Source organism: Pseudonaja textilis, chromosome 3 (genome assembly GCF_049901715.1).
Source record: "Pseudonaja textilis isolate UNSWEBS1 chromosome 3, rPseTex1.2, whole genome shotgun sequence".
Taxonomy (NCBI): domain Eukaryota; kingdom Metazoa; phylum Chordata; class Lepidosauria; order Squamata; family Elapidae; genus Pseudonaja; species Pseudonaja textilis.
The window spans coordinates 74,406,165-74,432,798 of record NC_141992.1 but is presented as its reverse complement, the minus strand read 5'-3'; the positions used below and the strand labels follow the sequence as shown (position 1 = coordinate 74,432,798).

At 36.5% G+C, this 26,634-nt stretch overlaps 1 protein-coding gene across 1 annotated transcript in view; it reads left to right on the top strand.

The window, feature by feature from the left end:
- DDAH1 (dimethylarginine dimethylaminohydrolase 1) overlaps nucleotides 1-26,634 on the top strand; it is a 62,689-nt gene continuing 36,055 nt past the window's right edge. Inside the window, exon 1 of the mRNA XM_026700261.2 lies at nucleotides 1-528. Within this exon, the coding sequence (XP_026556046.1) occupies nucleotides 223-528 (306 nt within the window). The 5' untranslated portion in view covers nucleotides 1-222. The remainder of the gene's footprint in view (nucleotides 529-26,634) is intronic.

Sequence of the window (26,634 nt, the reverse complement as noted above, 5' to 3'; positions counted from 1 at the left end):
CGCTCCGGCTTCTAAGCGCGCTCGCGACCACCTCCTCCTGTTGGGAGGGAAGGGAGGCCATTTCAACTGGCTCCGGGAAGAGTGGGGGACGCTTGGCAGCAAGCTGCTCTTCCTTACGGCGGTGCCGGGCAGCGCGCGGAGCCAGACACGCAAGGGCGGGTTGTGGTATTTCTCCCCGGTCGGCTTGGGTTTCCCGGTTGAATCCCCCCCTGTTTTGCGAACATGGCAGGGTTGAGCGGCGGCCCCTTCAGCTTCGGGCGGTGCAGCCACGCCGTGGTGCGGGCGCTGCCGGAGTCGCTGTGCCAGCAGGCGCTGAGGCGGGAGAAGGCGAAAGAGGTGGACTTCGCGCGCGCCGAGCGGGAGCATCAGCTCTACGTGGGGGTGCTGAAGAACAAGCTGGGGCTGCAGGTGTTGGAGCTGCCCGGCGACGAGAGCTTGCCCGACTGTGTCTTTGTGGAAGATGTGGTCGTGGTGTGCGAAGAGACGGCTCTCCTCACGCGCCCGGGGGCGCCCAGCAGGAGGAAAGAGGTAGCGTTGGGCAGGCGGGGTGAGGGCTGGGGGACAAGGAGCGGGTGGGCGCCTCCGAGGTTGGTTGGCGGCAGGAGGAGGGGAGGGGGGTCCTCCTTTCTGCCTCTCCCTCCCCTCACGCAGTTGGGGAAGGTGTTCCGAGCAACTTCCCGCCGGAGAGACGGGAATGCGGGCGGCGCGGGCGCGCAGACGGGTGCAGGTTGGATGGGGATACGGCGCGGTCAGCCGTACCTCCAGCCGCGTCTTCCCTGCTCCGTTTCCCTCACTGACAGGGACAGTTTGTCTGGAAGGGCTGGAACCCGGGAAAACAGGCGAAGTAGGGACTTGAAAGGACGGCTCGCCCCACATTTATAAAGGGCAGGGGCAGCCCCGGAGGCCTCTTGTCTGTTGAAAGCCCGACTTCCCCTGCCTCCCCTCCCCCGTTGGCTGGGGAGTGCGGTATTATTGTAAGGCGTGGCAGCTGTGCTAGAAGGCGGTGGAAGGATGCGCGAGAAGCGGGAGAGCGGAAGAGGTGATGGGAAAGCGAAGATGCTCAAAGAAAATGCCATCTCCCCGCCTTGAACAGTTAACCAACCTTCCTCAAGTTAGCGCACTCAAGGCAAACGGGGAGGCCGAGAAAAAGTCTGTCTGCATTAGCCTTTTTCTGTACCTGAACAAGGTTCCAACCTCTGAAGAGAATGCTGAGCCTAGATGAATGGTGTCCTGTTTTAGAAATGTTTAGTCTAGCCGGTCTGACTCCTCTCTTGTTTGCAACCTCCTCCCTCCGTCCCTCCATCCTTATTATCTTAATTAATTTGCAGGGTCAGTTATGCTTTTGTGAGAAACTGGATTCAAATTAAAGTCCAGTAAAAATCTGATCAGACATTATTACAAACACTAGGAATCTTTGGTAGTAAGTAAATCTGCCTAAAAAACACAATGAGAAAACTAGGCGTGGATGTTGCTGAGATCATACTTCAAATTCTGAGTACGTCCTTTAAAATACAAGTCTTTGAAAAACCAATAATGGATACTACACAGGTATACCCTTAATTAAGGAACAAATTAGGATTTTGTTAAACAATTCATAGCATATTACTATAAGCTGCTTTAACATTACTAAAAATAAAGAGACTTAGGTCAAATTAACGTACAAAGCTCATAAGTTATTCAAGGGTTATTCTAAGGTAAGTATTTGTAAAATTGCAAACTTAACATGTAAGCCTTGCACAGTTTTGAAAACTTTTGTATACCTTTTTTTTTGTAACAGAAGTAGGTTTTACCCATCATGGTCAAGTATATATGCCAAATGAGAATAGTAATAAAAGCTGAGTTACTTAACCGAATTATAATTAGCTATGAATAGTTGATTTCCTTGCTCTGCTAAGTATACAGGAGGTTCTTTCATTTTTTATTCTATTAATTATCTTACATAAACTTTTATTTATTTTTGTAAGCAAAAAGATACACAATGAGAATTCTCCAGTATTGTTGTAGAAATGTCTATTTTCCTGTATTTCTGTTTGTGATACAATGAAGTGGACAATAATCTGAATACTTTAATCTTTATGTGTGTTGCAATACATGCTTCAAAGTTTGCTTTTTCAATCAACTTTGTTAATATTAAATCATTTTATATTTAAATATGTCTCATTTTGTTTCACCTTTTTCAGCTTGCTGGTATACTGAATGGTCTATGCTTTTAAGACAGAAATGGACATGTCAGAACCCCCCTGTAATTGGTTCAGGCATACAGAGATAAGCTCAGTGAACTGGAAAATGAAATAAAAGCAGTCAGCACTTTTGGTTATAGCCAAAACAGATTAATAGATAACTAAAAATAAGCTGCTTAAAAATTCAACAGCAAAATAAATGAAATATAGTTGGATGTAGAACAAGAAAAACAAGTGTATAAATAATGAAATCCTTAGAGATTCTTCAAAGTCCTTAGAGATTTTCCAAAGTGGGCACTGAATTACATTTTATTGAAATAAAAAGTTATTTCAAAATTATTCTTTAATTTTAAATCATATCACTTGTAATTAAGAAGAATTTAGTAGAAATCTAACTTTGAAATTTAAATGTGATTTACAGTTTTCTGGGTCGCACATAAAGTACCTGTTGGAATCACTTAAACCAGCTGCATCTTTTTCTAGGTTTGTTGAATAATTCTACAGAAAAAGCTATATTTGTTCTCAGCAAGTGCTACGTTTATACTTATGCAAACTCTAAATCATATTTTCAAAGCCAAATCAATGTTATAAATGTTATCATATTTTTTTAATACATAACATGTAAATGTGGCTTATTTGCTCATGGATTAATGGTTTTGTCATCTGAGTTAATATTGCCTTAAGCAAAAGAGAAGAAAAAATGAAAACCAAAGTAAAATAGAAGAAATTAAATGAGTGATATAGTGATCAGCCTTTTGTATATGTTGCAGAATGTAGTTTATGAATTAGATAATCCTTTGGTTTCTATTTGTGTTCGCTATGTATTGTAACAACATAATTATACTAATCAGAATGACAAAAATGTCATTCTATAAATTTCAAAATAAACCTAATATCTAGTAAACACACTGTGCTTGTAGCACAGTGGAATATATCAAGATTTTTTTCAAAGGAATATAGACAAACATTTAATAAACCGGTATAAGTGACTATGGTAATTTATTTCTAGTAATCTGCATATTCAGACCACACTGGGTTTTTCTGAAACTGTAAAGATCTTTCACTAAATCTGCTGGGCACTATCCCTGATTTTTCATATGTTACTTGATTTTTTTCTGTTTGCCCTTCTGGATGCCATAGTTGAGGCAAAGAAAAAGATGGCCAATAATTAGCATAAATTACATAGTTAAAGTAAACAAGACAGTCTTATTCAAAGTGTGTTTTTTAAAGACTAACTTTGGGTTAAGCATTGATGGAATGGTCATGTTGACCAAGCATTCATTGGAAAAAGAGATGGACTTGGACCTAGAAGGCCTTTATCCCGATTCCTGTTAAAATTTGTTTTAAACCAAGGAAACTTGGCAAAAACATTTTGTCCATTTTGCTTTCTGGTCTGTAGAGTGAAGTAATCACAATTTACTCTATAAAGGAGGGTACATTGACTTTAGTTGATGCTTGTACCACAATGGAACTTAGCCAGAATCTAAGGAGATACATTTAATGCAATATTGACAAGTTTGTCATCTATTCAAAAAGTAAGCAAGATATCAACTTCTTTCGCTAAGGAATCTCAAGCAATTTGTTATAACATGTGGTATTATTCAAAGTGATTCAGATGTAACCAGGCTGCATCTAATTGACAGGTGAAACCTAACTTGGAAAGCTTTAGAATAGTATGTGTGGAGAATACAGGTTTGCTAATTTGATTTTTTTCTCATTCAGCTCAGAAGTTTATTTGAATGGAGAAGTTGCTCGCTCCATTGTTACAAAGATAAAATGTAATCCTTGGTATTAAGAGTGAATACCTTTAAAAGGAAGAATGGAATATAAACATTGTAAGTAAAATATTTGAACATCATGCATTCAGGAGCAAAGTACTAAGAAAAGTTCATCTCATATACAGTATATGTATATTTTTATTGATTTTCATAAAAATACAGTTTTAAAGATAAATAAATGGTTTTTTAAAAAAATGTTCAAGAAAGAGAAAAAGTAGAAGTGCAGAAAATAAACAAGAAAACAAATAAAGATAGAAAAAGAATGACTTCAGACTTTTTTTTGGTACAGATGTGAATAAAGGATATACGTCTGAAGTTTACAATTATCTACATTATTTCCATATGATCAACTTTTCATTTCTTTCAGTTTCTTACAAAAAAAATTGAAAAGTGATTTTCAAATAGAAAAAAAAAATAGACAATATTTTTTCTTTCATCAAGGCTATTGATTTTGCCACTTCCATCAGCTTCACCTTCCATTCTTCCATTGTAAAAATAAAAAAAGGTAAAAGTAAAGGCCTCTCCTTGTCCAGTTGCAAGAAGTTTTGCACAGACAAAACAAAAGAGGCATATACATAAATTGTCTCCCCTTGGAAAGCAGGCACACAATGTATAAACTTTTACAACACTATTATCCAAATCACTTAGTCTGACATCTATAGCAATATACTATATGAAAACATAGTTAACAGGTAAAATCAAGAATGGAATTAAACTTCTAAACCCAATCTGTTAATAATCTGTGTATTGTATTTCACTCAGAGAAAGTCCGCAACACCTTCTGATCTACAATAAGTCATAGGAATCATTGTCTCTGGTCCATCTGTGGTCAAATATCCTCAGTTGAGATATTAAATGGGAATTTTTCTAACAATTGTTCCTCACAAGTCACCAGTCTTGTGTATATCTCCACAGCATTTGTTGTACAAAAAAATTCTCCTATAATCTATGATAACATATCTTAACATTTCTGATTGGGTATAATACAGGGATCCCCAACTCCCAGCCCACGGCCCACTACCAAACCATGGTATATTTGGAATTGGATCACGGAGCAATGGGCTGGTGGGAGCCTGCACATGTGCATTGCCTGACACTCATGTAAGTTGAGCTGTGCACATGTGTGCTAGCCCACCACTTGCATAAGGGTTGTATGCATGCATGTGTGTTCCCACGTGCCGGCCTGCCACTCACGTGGCCCAGGTTTCCTCTTCCCCCACCAGCCAGGCCACCAAGCTGCAAATGTTGGGGACCACTGGTATAATAGATACATTCCCCAATCTTCTTAGAAAACTCAAGTTTACCACTGGTCATTTCTGTCAATTCTGAATCTTTACAATCCATACCTTTTTCAGAGTCCTCTAACCAACTTGTATTTGCCCAGTCAACCTCATCTTCCAGGGCTGCTAGCACGGGTTGCATTCCAATCCACCTAGTTGTATTTTTTTTTTGCAGTGTGCTTATATATATCTGTTTACCATCTTCTAAGTTCATTGTTACTTTATCAAGCTTTTTATCAAAATTTTCAAGTTGAACTTGTAATCTGGAAATATTCTTTCTGTCCAGTTTTCCCAATAAGCTTTGCCTTGGTATATTGCTTGCATTTTGACTATACTTTAATATAGTAAAATTTTTAGAACTGGAACTTTTGCAGCCTATAAACAGCTTCTCTCAAAGACAGGAAAAGCGCCTTAACAAATTGAGAAAAAAAATAGTGAGAAGAGCTTTCAACAGAAAAAAAGATATTTTTAATCAGCAATTAAGAAAAATTAAAACAGAGTTTTCTTAATAAACTTATAAAATACAAAATCCCTGTAGTGAAAGTATGATAGGCAAATCAAAACAGATCTCCTTCACTATGTAGAGTTACCATGGCTTTGACAGGGAAAAGACAGAATTGGTTTATGGCAGCTAATAAAACAATAAAAAGCATAAAAAGAGACACTTTAAGATCCAGAAGGAGGTTAAATCAAGTCAGCATTCAACCAGCAGATTAATGTCTGAAAGGAAAAAACCAAAAAGAAAAAAAAGCATAGTTCATACCAGGAGCTCTTAAAAGGCAGACAGTGGGAAGGAAAAGTTGAAGACTGAATTCTATGTCGAATTGTTATCTTTTAGGTCCTCCTCTTGGGTACTTAAATAATCATATATATATTTCATCCAAATTAAAGAAGCTGCGAATTTTAAATCTGATAATCATAACCACCCTGCTTCTTTAGCATCCTACAGCAGCTTGCGTTTAATTATTGTTTCTTGCTTTGCCAAACAAATTTAGAAATATCTTTTTGCCACTACTTAAATAATACACCAACCGTCAATATATTTATGAAATAGAAATAGCACTCATTTTAATAACAGACATTCTTTCTAATGAAGACAATTGCCATTTTCCCAATCTCAGCATATCTTTTTATACTTCATTGCATACATACATTAACATTGTTATTTTGAAACGACATACATTAGTCAAAGTAACACCCCAAAACAGTATTTAACCTTTTCTTAGGTTTAAAACCATATTTCTTCATCAGGTCATCTTGATCTTGTGTACTCCTATTGTTAACCAACATCTTTGTTTACTTTTTATCAATCTTAAAACCATTTAACACACCAACATCTTTCAATTTTTTCAGGAAAAATTCAATACCTTGTAAAGGATCGTATAAGCAAAAGCTCTCAGCCTAAATAACTCATTTTTAATTTTTAAGTCTGTTATCTTCTCAGAGAAAATTTAATCTCTCTAGAAGATCTAGGACAGTTAGATACAGAATGAGTCAGACCATTTATCTATTAAGCCTTTTGGATGCCAGGATGTGAAAGCATGCATCAAATTGTATGATAAATATTTATTTGTCTGAAGCTGAAATAAACTTGTTTTTTTCAGTTTAATATTAGCATAACAATGACAGTAATTACTCAGCTGTAAAAATCAGTACATAAATATGCTTATATCCCCTAATTATATGTATATTTGAAGAAACTAGGGATATAATTCACTTGAGCAGTAGAAATGAAAATTAAAGTCGCCTTAGAAAAAAATGTCCCATCAAGTAATGGAAGCAAAAAGGGTACACCATTTAGACCTTACATGTGATAATCTGTTTTTGTACAATGTAAATTAAAGGGTTGGGTCATATGTTTAAAATAGTTTTTTCTATTAAACTTTTTGTTTGCATTTGTTGACATCTTAATTGATCAAAATATGTCAGTATTTAAAATAAATCAGTAATGAGGAATAATTTTTGAGTTACATCAGATAATTGTTTTATTAGATTTATAGCAATGAACCTAAATTCAGACTAGTTTTATGTATCTCTGATGATCATATCATTAGATTCAGTAAGTGATCTATTAATTTTAAATACATTTCAATCTTTTAAGAAATTGGTGGTCTCAGTGGATTGAATTATCGGTCAGGGTATGAATAAGAGCACTGTCAATTCAATACCACACAAACCCAATAATTATGAGGAATAAATTATCGGCATTATAAATATATATGCTAGCCTTACAAGGTAGAATTATGACCATAATTCTGCATTATTGTAAGTTTATATTAAGTGAATCTTGAAAAATCTGAATGTAATTATCTCTCACCCCCTCCTTCACAACTTAAGAAACGAGGGAAGACCTCTTGCAATTGCAATAGCAATAGCCCATAGACTTATATGCTGCTTCATAGTGCTTTACAGCCCTCTCTAAGCAGTTTACAGAGTCAGTATATTGCCTCCAACAATCTGGGTCCTCATTTTACCAACCTCAGAAGGATGGAAGGCTGAGTCAACCTTGAGCCGATCAGGATCAAACTACAGGCAGTCGGCAGAGTTATCCTGCAATACTGCATTCTAACCACTGTGCCACTCTGACTCTTGCTCCATCCACATCTTTGTTACAGGCTAAACTTTGTTTTATCTGAGCGCTCCTTTGGCAGGTTCTTGTCCCTTCTCCCCAGGTCATTCCCACATGATATTACAAAGTACCTCAAAAATTACTAGATTTCCCCTCCCATAGGTTTCCCCTGTCCAGGCGTGTCCAACTCTAGGGGGTAGCGCTCATCTCCCTTTACTATTTGAGGGAGCCAGCATTCCCCAAAGATGCTTCTATGGTCACATAGCTGGCATGATTGTATACTGGCATGAACAGTGTTACCTTCCCACTAAAATGGCTAGTATTTATTTACCTGCATTTGCATACTTTTGAACTGCTAGGTTGGAGAAGCTGGTGCAAGAATGTATCATACGGTTCTTGGGTCCACAACTGCCAGTCTTCCAGTCTAAACTGTTAGGGCACCATCCCATAATTAGCTGTATCTGAGGGGAAAGAGGGGTCATCCTCCATTCCAGTGGTGGGATTCAAATTTTTTTACTACTGGTTCTGTGGGCGTGGCTTGGTGGGCATGGCAGGGGAAGGATACTTAAAATCTCCAGTCAGAGGCGGCATTTGCCGGTTCTCCGAACTACTCAAAATTTCCACTATCGGTTCTCCAGAACTGGTCAGAACCTGCTGAATACCACCTCTGCTCCATTCCCTGCGAAAAATAGAAGACAAGTAATTGGGTGGTAATGGAAATAATGGTAGCAATGGCAATGGAAATAGATATACTTATCACTGGTGTTAGAACTGAAGAAGCTTCTTGGATGAGAAGCAAAAAGGTTTCAAAGAAAAAATCCAAAAAAGTGCTGTTGCCTTTTGGAAAAGCACCTTTGGGACACCGGTGGATACCTCTGAAGATTAGCCTTTTAATGTACACCTTTATAGAATATTAAAGGTATACTTCATTGGGTTTTTTTTTTTTGTCCCTCTACTTATTTATTTAAGCAATTTATTTGTATACCTAGTTCAAAGCAAAGATTCTGGACAGTCTACAAGAATTTGGAGAAACTTTCTGACAGTGAGAACAATCAACAAAGAAACAGCTTGTCCTCGGAAGTTGTGGGAGCGCCATCACTTGAGACTTTCAAGAAGAGATTGGACTCCCATCTGTCAGAAATGGTATAGGGTCTCCCACTTGGGCGGGGGGGGTTGGACTAGATGACCTATAAGGTCCCCTCCAACTCTGATTATCTGTAATTTAACAATAACAATGAAATCAGTCCTCCATATAACATATACCCATGGATTTCTCCCTCCAACTTAATAACAGAAAAACAATAACAATAAAGCCAGTGAACCAGCAAAGCTTGTTTAACTACCCCACCCAAATATTTAGTGAAACAGCCAGATCTTATTGCCTTGTAAAAGACAAACAGGGTTATGTTGGCTTGGGATATTTAGATATATGAAATGCCACTGAAACGACTTCATTATATTCCTGAAAGCTCCATGTTAATTAACAATAAGAGTTGTTACTAAGAAAAACTAATGAAAGTGTTGACCATATGCTATTTCATTATGTTATTAATGAAAATAATGGGCTTTTAAAGTATTACATTAGTACTATAATATATCTCATTACATTGCTGATTTAAAATAGATTTTCTTTGTTCTGTGCATTTCGATGGAGAGTTAGCAATTAGATTGGAAAGAACAGATGGAAAATAAAAGTTGAGGATTATCCTTTTACTGTTGAATAGTTTTGCTTTTTTGTTTGAAATCTGAAACAAAGTAGTGCTTTCTCTTTCTCTCTCCCTTCCCCATTCTTTCCTTTTGGTGGTCAGAAAAAAATTATTTTCACAAAAAATGTGGGCATGTCTCCACAATGATACATCTTCTTAAATTTATTTTTCTGTGTATGAAATAATTTCATCTTTAAAGAGTGTGATAACCTTCCAGAGGTGAGGGGACCGATCAGCAAACTATATTCATTCCCCTTGAAATTTTACCATCAGGCTGTATTGTGGCCTATTAGGTTATTGTTATTGCCAAATGATTAATTGTTCCTGTGAACTTTATTGATACTCTGCTAGCTCAGCAGACCAGTATGTCATTCTTGCAGATTTAGTGGCATTCTTCCAGAAATTTCGATAAAGCAAGTAGCAAGAAAAACAAAAGAGCAAAAAATAATCTATTCGTGACTCTAGTTTTACTTGTTGGATGAGTAGAGGAGATGCAATTATAACAATGGTGGAATTGAGTAAAAAAAAGTGGGTTTTGCTTTATGTCTGAACAGGATGGAAAGGCATTAAAACAAATGAAAATAAGAAGAATAAAGAAGTGGTCATGGAGAATAAGGATAAACTGAGAAAGAACCCAGCACGGTAGCTGTTTTTTTTGCAAAAATTAATGCTGATCTGAAACGCAGAATGCAGAAATGTATTTAAAAACAAACACGGGAAAAGACATTCCTATTGGAATGATTTCTGTAATTCCAGCACAACAATCAGCAACCTGTAGTAAGCAGATGTACTTTGGGTTCATAATTGACTGCACAAGTTGCTACTGGAGTGGGGTTCCATCTATATTACAGAAACTGAACTAGATCTGATGGATGTTGATTTTCTTATTAAAGGTTATTGTTGGAGCCCTTGGCTACATCTGTGGCATCTGTTCCTGGCATGAGTGAGCTATCAGAGTTTTGTCTTGGGTTTTGATTCATTATTACATGCTAAGCAATATCTTTTGCCTCCATTCAAAGATATTTTTGTAATCCCTTCCACTGTGGATGGAAACTACAAGATGTACCATACTAAAATTCATACAAAGGATTTACAACCTACTTGTTTCTGGAGTAGCTTCTGCATTGATGCTTTGGCAGAGAACTATGGACCAAATGCTGTAATTATGGACCACTCCAATGAAAAGCAATCTGGCAACTAAACTGCAGTGAACAAACATAAATTGTCTATGCACCCAGTATTGAACTGTTAAAAGATGCCTAAGTTGATTTTATTGCTTCAGTTGTCGATGAAGAAGACAATTCTAACTGAAATTAAGGAAAATCTTTAAAATAATAATTAACATTTAAAGTACAGGTAGTCTTCAATTTACAACCATATATAGTGACTATTCAAAGTTACGACAGCACTGAAAGAAGTGACTTGTGGCCATTTTTCACATTTACGAGTGTTGCAGTATCCCCACATTCATGTGATCAAAATTTGGGTTCTTGGAAATTGGTTCGTATTTATGACTGTTGCAGTGTCCTAGGGTCCTAGATGAGCAAAGTCAATAGGGAAGAGAGATTCACTTAACAACCATTTATTAATTTAACAACTGCAGTGATTCAATTAACAATTGTGGCAATAAAGGTCATAAAGTGGTGCAAAACTCACTTAACAACTGTTTCACCTTAGCAACAGAAATGTTGGGCTCAATTGTGGTTATAACTCAAGGACTATAAGTATTTCAGATTCTTCCCACAATTTCCAATTGTATATTTTTGTTGTATTTCGCCAGCAGCTGGTGCAGAGGGCAACGGAATCAGACAGTGGGGAAGAACAGGGATCAGTCAGGGAGTCTGGAGAGGACTCGGATGATGGTCCTGCATTTGATGCAGAGATGGGGCCAGAACCATCTGGGAGTGGGGTGCTGCCTTCGGAGCCTTTGGAGTCTGGCAGCAGTGAGGCAGAGGATCCAGGGGAGGCTGTTCCCAGTGCGCTTGTTTACAGAGCTGCTAGAAGGCAAGAGCAGCTGAAACAAAAGGGGCGACTTGGGAGTAAGGCTGAGAGGTGATTGTCCCTCCCATAAGGGATAAAAGTCAGGCCAAGATGATGAAACCTTTGCAGGAAGCAAAGTAGTTCAATTGGTTCAGAGTCATCGTAAGCTCTTTGTACTTCGGTGAGTTTTTCTTGTACTTCAGTTGGTTTCTTTTCTAGTTATTTTGATACTTCTGTTTTGGCAGCACTTCACAGAACTGAAAGGTGTGTGCTTATCTTGGGGGACTGTTTGAGATTAATTTTGGCTGGAATGAAAACAATTCTCAGTGTTGCAATAAAATAAGTTTTGTTTTTAAAACAAGTTTGTGACTAATTACTGTTTTTGAAGCCTGGGTCAGAACAATTTTGCTCTATTGGAAACTGGGGAGAATCTGAAATACATAAATAGAACTTCAGAGGAGATGCAATTATGCAGTGTAAAAGGCACTCCAGTGTTTACAAGTTGTAATCATCATGCGGAAACATGACACTTCTCTTGGACTAATTATACTACAGTAAGTGGACAACCTGAAACATCAAAGAAAGATCCATATGTATACTGTAGGGAGTATATATTAAATTGATACATTAACAAGATGTTCAGAAGAAAACAGGTACAGAATTTGCAACTCACATGGTTGAATAAACAAACAACAAAACCTCCTCCTAAAGTAGACACATAGCTGGTAGCTACTTCTATGACTGGTACCATTCAACATACCACATTCAATTCTGATCAAGTTCCAGTTATGTGTTATATGGGTTATGTTGGTACCAAGCCATGTAAAGCTTTATAACTCAAAATTAGCACTTCGAATTGCAACCCAGAAATCTACTGGTAACCAGTGCAGACCTTGTAGAAAATCTGTAATATGACCTTAGTAACTAGCACCATTTTATTTTGGATCAACTGTAATTTTCAGGTGGACTTCAAAGGCATCTTCACGTAGAGTACATTGCAGAAATTGGTGATGATATAGAATGAGTAACTTACCCATGTCCTCTTTCTCCAGGAAAAGCTGTAACTGTAGCCAGCTGACATTGGTTAAAGATTGTTCTGGTAATGGCCTTCACCTACTATGCAACAATGGCTGCAAGTCACAGACCTGTCCCACTCCACTGAAAAGAAATCTGAGATATGGCAACTAAACTGCAATGAACTGTCTTGCTAGGGTTCAGTTTCAATTTGTTTTTACTTATCCAGACTTTATTAGTTTCCAAACTGCAGGGCAAGACTTTGACATAGAGATGACCATACAGAGCTAAGTATCATCAGCATATTGTTGGTAATTGATGTTCAGTGTAACCTGCACACTTGCATGACCATACGGCAGGCCAACACATGTCCATGCATGAACTGAGTCTCCTGCTCACTAAGATATGTGATGATGAATACATTTAATTAGACTGTGTCAGGATTGCCTATTAAAAATGTGTAACAAAACCCTTTTAGATGCTTTCTGGATTATCATCTTCCTACTCTTGATTTTGAGGAGTATTTATTTGTAGATGTTTCTCCATATGAAAATGTTGTGGACAAGTAATTAACTTACCAAATATATCTCCCTTGGTATAAAGAAAAAAATAATTTTGAAAACTGCATCTTGAAAGTAATGTCAAAGTTCAAAGAGCTAGCTATTTAGATCTTTGTTAATTGCAAGAATTTACAAAATCAAACTTCTGAGATTCCACATAATTAACCGAAGTTTGCAAAATTAAGATATGCAAGGCAGTGATTTCATGTTTAAAATAAAAAACAAGCACCATTAAGCAATAAAATGGTCAAGTTTGTATAATTACTGTTATTATGTTCTATGGCAACACAAGCGCAGGTGGTGTCTTTCCAATTTTATACTGTAGTCAACAAAAAGAATAATACACATAAGAAAATAATTCATCATAATTAGATCAAAACTTCTAAACAAATAACAAGTACAATGGAACCTCACCCCAATAAAACTATCCCTTATAATTAATACAAATCCATATTTGTATTAATACAAATTAATACAAATTATTAATACATACAACCATATTTGGAAGGCTTCTGAACATGACACCTCAAGAAATAATGCTATACGGCTGGAAATAATGCTGAAAGGAAAAATTAAAAAGATGGAACAAATCCTAAAAATGCCTTTCGTTTTTTTCACTAATTTTTTTTTGTTCTTCTAATGAAATTCTGTTGTCCCTATCTAAGTAACTGGATCTGCCTAGATGCCACACCCATTTATAAGCAAATTTAGGGGGGGGGTTGTCATAGTTTTATGTTGGCTTCAAATTTATGTGTATGTTAATATAATTTAGAGAAGAAATTTTAAAAAACAGTCTGGTGTAGTAATTACAGTGTTGGACTAGAAACTAGGAGACCGTGAATTCTAGTTCTTCCTTTGGCAAAGAAATTGGCTGGTTGACTTGGTATCAGTCTGTCTCTCAGCCCAGTCCAACATTTGGGATTATTGTGCAAAATAGTAGAAGAAAAAATATTTACTCCATCTTGGATTATACAACATAAAACTGAGATACAGATCAAATATACTGTATTATTTAAAGATCTAAATGTGATGTTAAATTATATTCCTAAAATAAGGAATAATTATAAGGAGCTTTAACTTTATTGAACTTGGGGTATAGAAAAGAAGATAATTTTATGAGATATAGCAAAGAACATAATTTTATTTAACTGGAGACATTGTTCTGATTTTAAGTAGTGGATTCAGGATAGTAATTCATTTTCTATTTTTGAAAAGTATTTGTACTCTGTAAATGAGAAGATGACACATTATAACAAATTGTTGTATGATACATATTTAATATGTTTAACAGTTACATTAATATAGATATTTATTATTATTTATGGATTTTTATTCTATTTTTGTTATATTTAATTCTTTCAAGATAACAATATACTTAGGTTTTTAATTTTAAAATTATTATAATTATATGTATATATTTTTCTTTTATATTTCATATTTTTAACAAGAAAAGGAGTTTTTAAAATCCTCTAAGTTAAATAAAGTTTTGCTTAAAATTTCTATTCTAACTCTACCAACACTTCCTGTGTTAAAGCAAATGATACTAAAACATTGCTAAATAGAAGGCTGCTTAGTTTTTTGTGGTGCAAGAACTATATTTAGTATTTAGTGTTTGGAATCTGAAGTGGGATGGATGGATGGATGGATGGATGGATGGATGGATGGATGGATGGATGAGACAGACAAGACAACAGATACTTTCAGGAATGGAGTGTCAGGTTTTTGTTTCTTAAAGTTTCTTAACAAACTGTTGAGTTTGTTAAACATAAGATATCAAGCATCTGTTTTTGTAATTACATAATCAAAAATCAATATTATTATAGCAAAGAGAATAAAAAAAAAAATTTGGAGGTTGTACATGGTACTTTCATTATTGTTGCAATTTCTGTTCTTATAAACTTTAGTAGCTGTATTCAGGAAGATTTAATCATTTAGTGACAGCATTATGGATACTGATTACATGATACTGAGTAGTATTAATATTATTATTAATTCAGGTAACTTCTTAAATAATAGGACAGTTCTCTTCCTGAAATGGTAAAACAACTTACAGAGAACATATATGGAACTGGCCTCTTATTTGGAATAAAAAGAATGAAGCCCCATTTTGCATCCAAAATTATGGGCATATCGAACTGTCTACAACTGCAGGCTCTGCTTATGTTTCCTCCTAATGATTAATGGATATGTACGGATTTCTCTATGAGTAAATAATTGATTGTGGGATTTCAAACTATAATACCTCATCTGGCTTTGTAGCAATATTTTAAGCAAGAGAGGTTGAATTAAGGAGCACATAGTTATCTGCAAGAATTTGTTATAATAGAAACTGACACATGAATGGGCCGGAGAAAAAGCTGATTACAGATAGTCCTTGACTTACCATGGTTTGTTCAGTGACTGTTCAAAATTGTAATGGCACTGAAAAAGTGACTTATGACCATTTTTCACACTTAACAACCACTGAAGTTTCCCCATGGCCATGTGCTCAAAATTCAAAGAGCCTGGCAACTGACTCACATTTATGACGGTTGCAGCATCCCACAATCCTGTGATTCCCCTTTGCGACCTTCTGACAAGCAAAGCCAATGGAGAAGACAGATTCACTTAACAACCTTGTTACTAACTTAACAGCTGCAGTGATTCACTTAATAACTGTGGTAAGAAAGGTTGTAAAATGAGGCAAATGTCTTGCTTAACAACAGAAATTTTGGGCTCAATTGTGGTCATAAGTCAAGGATTATCTGCAGGGGTGGGATTCAACCAGTGTTACTACCAGTTGCATGTGTAAAAAACCTTAAGCTGTACCGCCCGGACAGCTGAAAAGTGCTGTGCGTGGGTGCGCAGCATTTGGAAAGCCACCTTTTTCCTGCTTTTTCAACCTCAGCTGTGCGGCATAAAGTAGCTGAGGTTGAAAAAGCAGGAAATAAAGGATAGGGTGGGTGGGTAGGCCAAACAGCAGCGAACACAGAACTAGTTCGGTGTCTACTGCTCTTCAGAGCTACCAGTTCTATAGAACCGGGCAGAACCGGTAGCATCCCACCCCTGACTATCTGTACTACATTAAAATGTATTTTGAATATAATAGTAATTGGGGGAAAGTTATGTTGTTAGCAATTTTTACTGCTCAAATTGAATAAAAGGTGGAATATAAATTAAATAGGGGAAAACCCAAAAAGAAATGATAGCCTTATTAACTGGATAAAAATTAATATTATGAACATAAGCAGTAATTTCAACAATATTAATTTTTATCCAGTTCATTTCCTGCCAGACTGTGGGTTCAAATATAGTAATGCAACTGATGATAACTTCACTATTACGTTTCAAACAGGCAGTACTTTTTATGGCTTCATGCTGGCAGTGTGTTTTCAAATATTACAGACCGTAAAATATCAGATTGCTGAGTCTGTGGCTTGAGCAGAAGCCCAGCCGGTGGAAGGAATGGAACATAATGTTGCTTTTCTGTTGACAAGTTTCCCATCCCCTAGTTGCTTCAGTGCCTGCAAATGAAAACATAAATAAATGTTCTCTGGCATTGTATAAAGACAAAAATGAAAAGAAAGAATGGAGAAGCTACATTTTTGTAGATTTCTGCCACAGGTTAAAAATCTGTAATTGTACAAGTTCTATTATCAAGCATGATCAGGATGTTAACTTAAGACAAGATATCTGAAGCCCTGTGACGCTGTTTGCTTTTAGGAAACACAGACAGATGAGAAATGGGTATCTTGTGAAGCATGTTTTTGCTTCCAAAGCACTGGACAGCCTTAATATATATATAATATACATAATATTTAGATGTGATAAACTTTATTGGCCTGTTGGAGAGGCAGATAACTCAGAGGTTAAGACTACTCTCCAAGGATAATTGGTGAATGCTTGGCACAGAACTCCAATGTATAACAGATTGCATATTAAGTCACAATAAGCAGGGCATAAATAAGGAACCACATACTTGAAGGAAAAGAATTGCATATACATTTTCCTGTTCATCCAAATGTGAATGGAAATGCTCTTTTTTAACCTTTCATGCACACATATGCCCTACTCCATATCTGAGGCTCTAATAGGATCTGATATATTCTGCATCGTATTTCTTTTGGAGGAAGGTAGTTATGGCATTGTCTTCGCACATCCCTAAGTATGAAAGGTTATAAACGTCTGTTGTTCCTTGTCCAAGAAGAGTTGTAGGCACCATAAATAAATGTGTTAATGACTTTGGTTTTGGTTGTTAACTAATGTTCTGTTTGACTCCAAAAATACTGTATAAATATATAGAGAGCTGCTTTCTTGCTTGTTAAGAGTGCATTGTACTTTTTTGAAGCAGTTTCACTATTCATTCTATGTATTATATTAATATATTAACTCTAATTAAAAACCATTGTTTCATTGAAGACAATGGGGATTAATTCTGTAATGGCTCAATAATTGGATATAAATAAGTGGGATATAAGTTTAACCTAAACTGCATGCTAAGGAATCCAACATTTAAAGATCATAGTGCTAGAATAGTTTTATTGTGAATATGGTTATGAAACACACTGTTGAACCGCTTTCTGATGACATGCATCCCCTTAGTCTTTAATAATAAACAGAAACCATAAATTTCACAACACAGTAGCTTTTAATAAAATTGTAAATAGGGCAAAAAGGAAATTCTAATATCATAAATTAACTTATTAAGTTTTCCATTGAAACTGAGCTTTGGCCTGAACAAATAAGGGCAGAAGAAAAATGCCAGAATACCACAGAAGTGTCTGTTGTTTTCTGGCCCAACCAGAAGCAGGAAATTCTTGTGAGACCCTGTGTTTCTGAGATTGCCAGCTAGCTCTGAGGCTTGCCTGTTATTCGTTATTAGAGAGCAAAGAATGTAACTGAATGCAATATTTCTGGAAATGTACAAAGCAGCGGGTAAAAGGGTAAAAATTGTGCTATTTTTGCATTTTTAAAGAAATGGCTCCTGTGCTTTTTCTTTGCCGTATAATATGTGGCACAGCTTGCTAAAGTTGAATTATCTACTATGCTTTGCTACATTTACCCTCACTTAAGTAGTCTATTCCTCTTGTATTATAATTCTTCCTGCTCTGCTCTCTCTGATAAAAGTTCCACTAGAAAGCAATGGTGATTAAAATCTTATTTCTGACTTCAGAAAGGTTAAACATTGTGATAGTACTGTCCAAGAAGAGAATATATGTCACTGTATCACTGGTTCAAGGAAAGGAAAACTTCCTTGGCTTTCCACCAAAGAAGAGAGAGAAAATGATTAATAACACACCTCCCACTTCAATAATGTTTTGAAAATGGTAGTGGAACTCAGGAAGTGCCATAACTTTTTCAGGAATATATGGGAGTTAGACTACTGTGGATCAGCATTTGTTGATAGCCACCTGCTTTGGCATCAAAGGAAAATAATATTTAATGCCTTGTAGCTGGACCATATGAAAGAGTGACATTATCTAGGTATGCAACTTCTTCTATAGAGATCAAGAATTCTGAGATGTTTAACATTTGCATCCTGTTATACAAACCACACGTTGCTATTGCATGCACACTCCTTATTAAATCACATTCTTCACATCTCTCTTCATTAAATCAATAACAATGTAAACAGGGACTTATGCATACCCTATATATCTCCACTTTCAATTATCAAATGGAGATTTTGTACAAATCAGAAACTATACTGTAGTTTATGTAAATTAAATATTTATCCAGGTCTCATCTTTCAAACCTTTTCTTGTATTTCTTTGTATTTCTTCAATCTATACGTTAACTTGGTGTATTGAATTCAGGTGAATAACAGATTGAATTGACCTGATTCAATTTTATCAAAACCAGGAGCAGAATATAAATAATTTTGAAATTAATGAGGCTCATTAATCACAATTAAATGTGTCTACTATTTGTTTCTTCAAATCACTTTATATTCAAGCCCTATTTGTTAGGGCAATATCGACAGTTACTCAGATAATATTCAGTAAGTAAATGTCTATCTTGTATTACGCTTTAAGCAATGAATTCTAGCTGACACTAGTTTTACTAGCTTAAAAGGTTCATCAAAAAGGCTCCATAACTAGCCAATGATTTGAATACCAACTTCTAGTATAAAACAACTGTCTAAAGAAATGAGATTGAACCTAAGCATGCAGAAAATAGGCCTTCTGTTGGTGACCATGATTCAGATTATTAAACAAGGACTTGAATTCCCATGTTGCATAATTTATTTTAATTGAAACATTTCAACATCTGTATATCTACAGCCTGGTTTTCTCATTTAAGATTAATTATATTAATTATACTAAAAGTTACCGCAGGAGAAAATGTTCTGTGCTTTTCAAGCTTCAGCTTCCATGGAATATATCAATTCCAGATGTTAAACTTGGGGTTTTTTTCAGCAGCTTTGTTACAAATGCCAGACTATTTTGAATTTCTTGAAGGATTTTTCAAACCCCAGCTGATCATTACAATATGTTGCAATTCATATTCAGAGTTTAGTTATGAAGTAATCTCTATAGTTGCAAAAAAAAAATAGATAGGAAGAGACTGGTTTATAAAATTATCTTCCAGGGAAGGAAGGAAGGAAGGAAGGATGGAAGGAAGGGAGGGAGGGAGGGAGGGAGGGAGAGAGAGAGAGAGAGAGAGGGAGGGGAGAGAGCTGTGTTTTAAGCCTGCTTTTCCTTCAGTTTTTATGTGATCCATCTTGGTAACATTGATGAAAAGATCAATGTATCAGCAGCACAAACATTGTAATTGTTAATAAAAATGCTTAAACTTCTTTCTTTCTCTTCTAAGTATGCTATTGTTCATATTATAGATGACATGGCTGTGAAAGTTGAGTTTGAGTAAAAGTGCAGTCTAGATGTAATGTTGTTATTTATCATGGTTTATGAAGTCAGAAACAAATAATATATTCAGTTATCTTTTCTGTCACTGTCTTATATGTTGACATAGATGCAGAGGTGCAAAGTTCTTTTTCAACTTGATATTTTTTAAAAAAATAATTTTGATTGTAACCAAAATTTAATACTGAGTTTTAGATTCCTTGTTACCAGGCCACTCTGTTGTCAAACTCTGATTTAGTAATTTGATAATCCCAGCTAATTTGTGTGTTCAATAAAATATGGTTCAAAAAAACTAGATTACCACAATATATGAGCTACATTACATACAGATATGCAGATTTCTGTAGATTTTATTTTCTTTCTCTGCTCTCGTTACCTTTTCTTTTCTTTTTCTATTTTTCTGCTATGCTTAAGAGGCATGATCTTCTCTAGAAGCAAAATAGGACTCTAGTAGTATTTGTTGCCAGTCATATTACTAACTGTTGGGTGTTGCGGAGATTAGTCTGTTCCTCTCTGTCCAGATTCTGTTGGCCTGTAGACACTGGAAAAGAGCCTTAGTTGTTTTTTGGGTTTCTCCTGTGAGACAGGTGGTTTTCTCTTTGCAAGAACTTTTGCTTCATTTTGTCTTCATGTCCTGGAATCCCCTCTACCAGAAGTAGCATGATTTTTTACCACCATTATAGCTATCTGTAATATATAGGAGCCTCTGTGGCACAGTGGTTAGAGTGCAGTACTGCAAGCTACTTCTACAGTTAGCCGCCTACAACTTGGCAGTTCAAATCCCACCAGGCTCAAGGTTGACTCAGCCTTCCATCCTTCCGAGGTGGGAAAATGAGGACCCAAATTGTTGGGGGCAATATGCTGGCTCTGTAAACAGCTTAGGGAGGGCTGTAAAGCACTATAAAGCAGTATATAGGTCTAAGTGCTATTGCTAGTGCTATCTGAATAACTCCAGAGCCACTTCATATACATAGCACCCAAATGGAATTTCTCACCCATCTCTTCATAATGAAAAACAGTGGAAAAAAGCATGAGGGAGGTGCACTGACTGACTTGCACTCTTCTATTGGACAATTGGAAAAACCATGGGTAATTTCCATGGGGAAATGAAGTACAGTGACACAGCAACTGAAAATACTGCAAAGAGTTTGAGGGCAAGGGCTCATGGCTATGTGGAGACATCATAGAAAGGAAAGTCTACCCCAAAGGAGACTTGGGTAAAGAAGGAAAAGAAATAGTTAACCAGTGAACCAGTTTGCCTGCAGAAGTTATGGGCGCTCCACCACTGGAGGCTTTCAAAAAGAGATTGGACAATCACTAGTCCGTATAGGATTGCCTGCTTGAGCAGATGTTTGGATGTTTGGACTGGAAAGCATCCAAGGTCTCTTCCAGCTCTGTTATTCTGTTAATGTTGCCCCCCATCAAAACAGGTGGTCAAAAAGTTCATTTGATTTTAGGACTTTTATTATGTTGTTACAAGATGCTTTAGTTTCCTGTTTCCTCCTAAATATGGAAAACACAAATCTATAAAAGTACCACAAGATTTACATTTCCTCTATTCAAATTTAGAAAAGATCAACAGCATGTCGCATAAATGGTATAAGGTGCAGTCTGACATAGAGTTCAAGAATATCTAGTAGACCATAAATTTCCTGTCTTTGTTCTGTTATACATAAACAAAAATGATTTGTTGCTGATTTGAAAATATGCATCTCCTTAACTTCCAACAAGATCATACGTATTTAGGGAGGATATATCTTGAGATCTGATGTGATAACCCATTTGTGAAATTTGTTTGGGATTTACAGCCCTCTTAAAGTGTACTAACCCCTTTTATGTCTCTATAAATTCGGATCCCATGCACAGAGGTTGGTTTAGGAAGGCAAGATTTTGCTTTCCAAATGTTGCTTCAAGATCTACTTTTACAGATACTTACAATGGCTTGCAATAGAGGAAAGAAAGAAGTTGTTAAGTTTACATTTGGTCTCAGCATTAATTTGGCAATCTCATTTTATGTTTACTGTGGCTTTGTCTTCCTCATGATTCAGAGTTATTTAAGTAGGGCCATAAAACTGCCTCTATTGAATTCATTTACTGGTAATCTATTTCCAACATTTCTCATTTCTTCAGAGTGTGCAGAGAGTAGTTCAGAGATATTCTGAATTAGAGGTGCAGTTATTCAAAATAATAGAAATGTACTATCATTAAGTAAACGCTTCATAAAATCAGAATTTTCATGATGACTTGTATTTTCTGGTATTGACTGAATTGTTGAAGTATTTATAGTTCACTTTTCTGTTACATAAGAGTTTAAAGGAATTAAGGGTACATATTACCATAATGTGTAGCAATATGAGTTCATCAGGATCATTTGGCAGAGGGTTCTGTGCATTTTAAGCGGAATTATAAATCATGCATTTGGCTCCATTCTAATTGTTAAGACATTATAAAATATTCAAAGAAGTTTTAATTCTGGCCTGCTTTGAGAAGAAAACATATTAATTTGAAACAACATGTTATGTGTTTTTTATGCAAAGAATGACATTTTGGTTGTCAGATAAATTTCTGAAAAAGGAATTATTGACTGAAATAGACAAACTGGATTGATGTCTCACTTTATGGTGTTAATTTCCTATGGAGAAGACAAATTTAGCAACTTTTTAACTGCATACAAACAGCCTGGAGCTGACCTTGACAATGCATCCATAGGGACAAATTATTGTAAATCATGTTATACAGAAATACAACTAAAAACAAATACTCCATTTAGGACAGCACTTTTTTTTTTGCGGTTTCCTGTTGGAATAGGTAAGATGAGCAGAGTGGTAGCCTAGGAGTGAAGGCAGTTGCCTCCTACTCCAAAAGTTGAGAGTATAATCCTAAGTAGCAGCAGATGTTTCTCTCCTACCGTGTAATGAAAAAATATCTGCTGCAAACTCCTCATAGGTGTCACCACATCAGGAAGGTCATCCGGCCAGTAAATGCTCAGCTCCATTCAGTTGCCCCAACTCTACCCTAAATAGGGATTACAGGGTAAGTTGCCTATGGGTATTTCCAGTGATACAACTAACCTGAATTGATTGAATGAATGAACACACACACACACACACACACACACACACACACACACACCTTTCATTCAAATAAGTAATAGGGGTATGGCTTTAACCCAGTTCCTTATATAAGAATTTTTTCCTTCCCACCCATAAGAAGACAGACTGTTGAGATAAAGAACAGGGGAAGGGTGATATTGGTAAGAAATTGCAAATTGATTCTGAAAATCTGCAACTGAATTAGATTTTCTTTAGAAAGATGGCCCAATGCGGCTGTTCTATAGGAAAACATTTGGGAATTCTGTTTATTTCAGAAGAAAAGAAATAGGAAAATGTGATTTTTAAAATTATTTTTAAAGTTTCTTTAATGTGCTCCTAAATACTTGAAATAGTTATCTCCTTTATTCTAACAAACCAACAGGCTCTGTTCCCAGGATGTCATTTACCTGGAGAAGATAAGCCTAACCACATTTTGCTACAACTCATCTCCCCTCCCATCACTCTGACGTTTCAGTCTGGAGGCCTGAAATGCTGGAGGTCTCTATGACTTGGGTGTAGGCTGCTTCCTCTTTCATTAAGGCTCTTTCCTCACTGCATCTTCTGCCACCTGAGCTTGGAGATTCCACAGGCAACCTTGCTTTGAAGCCAATCTTAATTCTTCTAGTCAATCTTCCACAAATGTCACAATCTCTGTTAAAAAATAAAAACAGCTGAACTTGATTCTTTTGTTTATATAAGCAGCATGCTTGGAATCTTGCTACACCATATCTCTCAGCTTGTAGGCTTAAGGGAATTAATTACCAGTGTACTTTCCCTGCTGCACGCTATAGGTAGTCCTCAACTTACAACCACAATTGGAACTGTAACTTCTGTCGCTAATTGAGGCAGTCAGTTGGACTTGATTTTATGTCTTTTTTGCTACATATGCTAAGTGAATCACAGAAGTCGCTAAGTAAATCATGTGGTCGTTAAGCAAATCCATCTCCATTGACTTTATTCAAAGACTTCTGGAAAGCTCATAAATGTCAATCATATGACCCCAGGACACTGCAACTGTTGCAGATACCATTTGCCAAACTCCCAGATTTTGATGTAACTGTGGAGATGCTGCAATAGTGGTAAGTGTAAAGACCAGTAGTAAGTAATTTTTTCAGCACTGTCACAACTTTGAACAAACAAGTGATCATAAGTCAAGAACTACCTGTACATGCAGGGAGATTCTACATTACAACCATTGTTATAATACTTGGGGAAAGCAATGGTTTGTGAAATTACAGCGTTCTTTCATTTGCATGACTTTCGGTGGAAATTTAAATATAGGAGTAAGTCCAGGTAGTTTCCAGAATTTGTTTTTTTTAGAAAAAACGAGCAAAGGTATATGCCAGAAATGGTGGAGGAGGGGTAGTATGCAGTGAGGAAGGGATGGTTGCTATTCCAAGAGAAGTGTACTGACTGTCTGAATCTTTATTTCTTAATGGTTGGTTGGTTGGTTGGTTGGGCAGAGTTTACAGTGGTGGGGATGACAACAATATGTATTATTGATGCCATGGTTTGAGCAATTATAACGTATGAAAAGCTGTGAAAAATGGCTCCTCAAAAAGTCTGAATGAAGACAAATAGATACTTTGGTGTTCTATTGGTAAAAACTGTTGAGAATATCTTGGATTGCAAAAGATATATATGTATGTATGTATGTATTATTCAACAGTAGATAGAGAAGAATTTCTGGTGGTCTTTCACTTACAAGCTGTTGCACAGCAAAAAAGGGTTCCCTGAAAAAGAGAACTCACAACCCAGATTCAAAGTTCCAAAGGTGAGGCTCCACCATGTTCATGTGATCAAGTTCGTACATTTGGCAACATGTCTGGATTTATAGCTGTTTGCAGCTTCCCATGTCACATGATGACATTTTATAATAGTTTTGCCATAAACCAGAACTGAGTTCCAGTTTTTGACAAATAGCAAACATTGGTTCACTTAATGACTGTGCTGTTTGATTTACAACAGCTGCCACAAAAACATTGTAAAATTGGATTGGTCATGTGACTAACCTGTTTTCTACCATCACAACATACATTTGTAATAAGCAAGCTCCATTATGGTCATATGTTGAGGACCACCTATTGATAGCCCTCCCCCCCAAATACTAACAATGAAACTAAAAGCTTTAATATTTTGAATAAATAATATGAAGATAACGTGGAAAAGAATCTGATGATTGGAAAAAAGACAGATATACAGTAGCTGAAAACCAGTCCAGCAGGACAATTTGGTTATAGAAGAAATTAAGGCTGTTTGGGAACAATATAACCTAGAAACTACTTATAAGATTGTTTGCTACCATAATAGATGATATACACTAGAATATTTTTTTTATTTTATTTTATTGGATAAAAGAGAGATTGAGACTGATTTGAAAGTTTTAAAAATGAATATTACAAAAGTGATATGGGAAAAGATGTTATGTGGATCTGAAAATCAATTTAAAACCGCCAGAGTGTAATGTGAAAAAGAATGCCAAAATGAATTTACAAATGAAACCCGTTGATGTCTTAATAATAAATGGGACATACAAATAATAAATCAAGAAAAGTGACTTGGGAAAGCCTTCTTATCTTGGATTTATAAAAGGAATGTGTGAAACCAAGGAAACTCTTTGTGGGAGGAGATAAATAGGAATTATCCAAGCTGTCCAAGAGACAAAGAGTAAATGATAAGAAATCAACATGTGGGACACTATTTGATGGGACTAAAGACCAAGCTTTTAAAAAATAAAACTAAGGTTTGTAAAGTGAATGTCTTTGAATAGGATTAAAATGTATATGTTGTGTTTTATGGCAGTTATTAATGGGATTTCCTTTTGACCAGGACTGAATGACCAGGGTTAAATACACTGCTCAAAAAAAAATAAAGGAAACACAAAAATAAGACATCCTAGATCTGAATGAATGAAATATTCTTATTAAATACTTTGTTCATTACATAGTTGAATGTGCTGACAACAAAATCACACAAAATTTATCAATGGAAATTAAATTTAGCAATCCATGGAGGTCTGGATTTGGAGTTACACTCAAAATTAAAGTGGAAAAAAACACTACAGGCTGATCCAACTTTGATGTAATGTCCTTAAAACAAGTCAAAATGAGGCTCAGTAGTGGGTGTGGCCTCCACGTGCCTGTATGACCTCCCTACAACGCCTGGGCATCCTCCTGATGAGGTGGCAGATGGTCTTCTGAGGGATCTCCTCCCACACCTGGACTAAAGCATCCCCCAACTCCTGGACAGTCTGTGGTGCAACATGGCATTGGTGGATGGAGCGAGACATGATGTCCTAGATGTGCTCAATTGGATTCAGGTCTGGGGAACGGGTGGGCCAGTCCATAGGATCAGTGCTTTCATCTTGCAGGAACTGCTGACACACTCCAGCCACATGAGGTCTAGCATTGTCTTGCATTAGGAGGAACCCAGGGCCAACTGCACCAGCATATGGTCTCACAAGGGGTCTGAGGATCTCACATCGGTACCTAATAGCAGTCAGGCTACCTCTGGCAATCACATGGGGGGCTGTGTGGCCCCCTAAAGAAATGCCACCCCACACCATTACTGACCCACTGCCAAACCGGTCATGCTGGAGGATGTTGCAGGCAGCAGAACATTCTCCAAGGC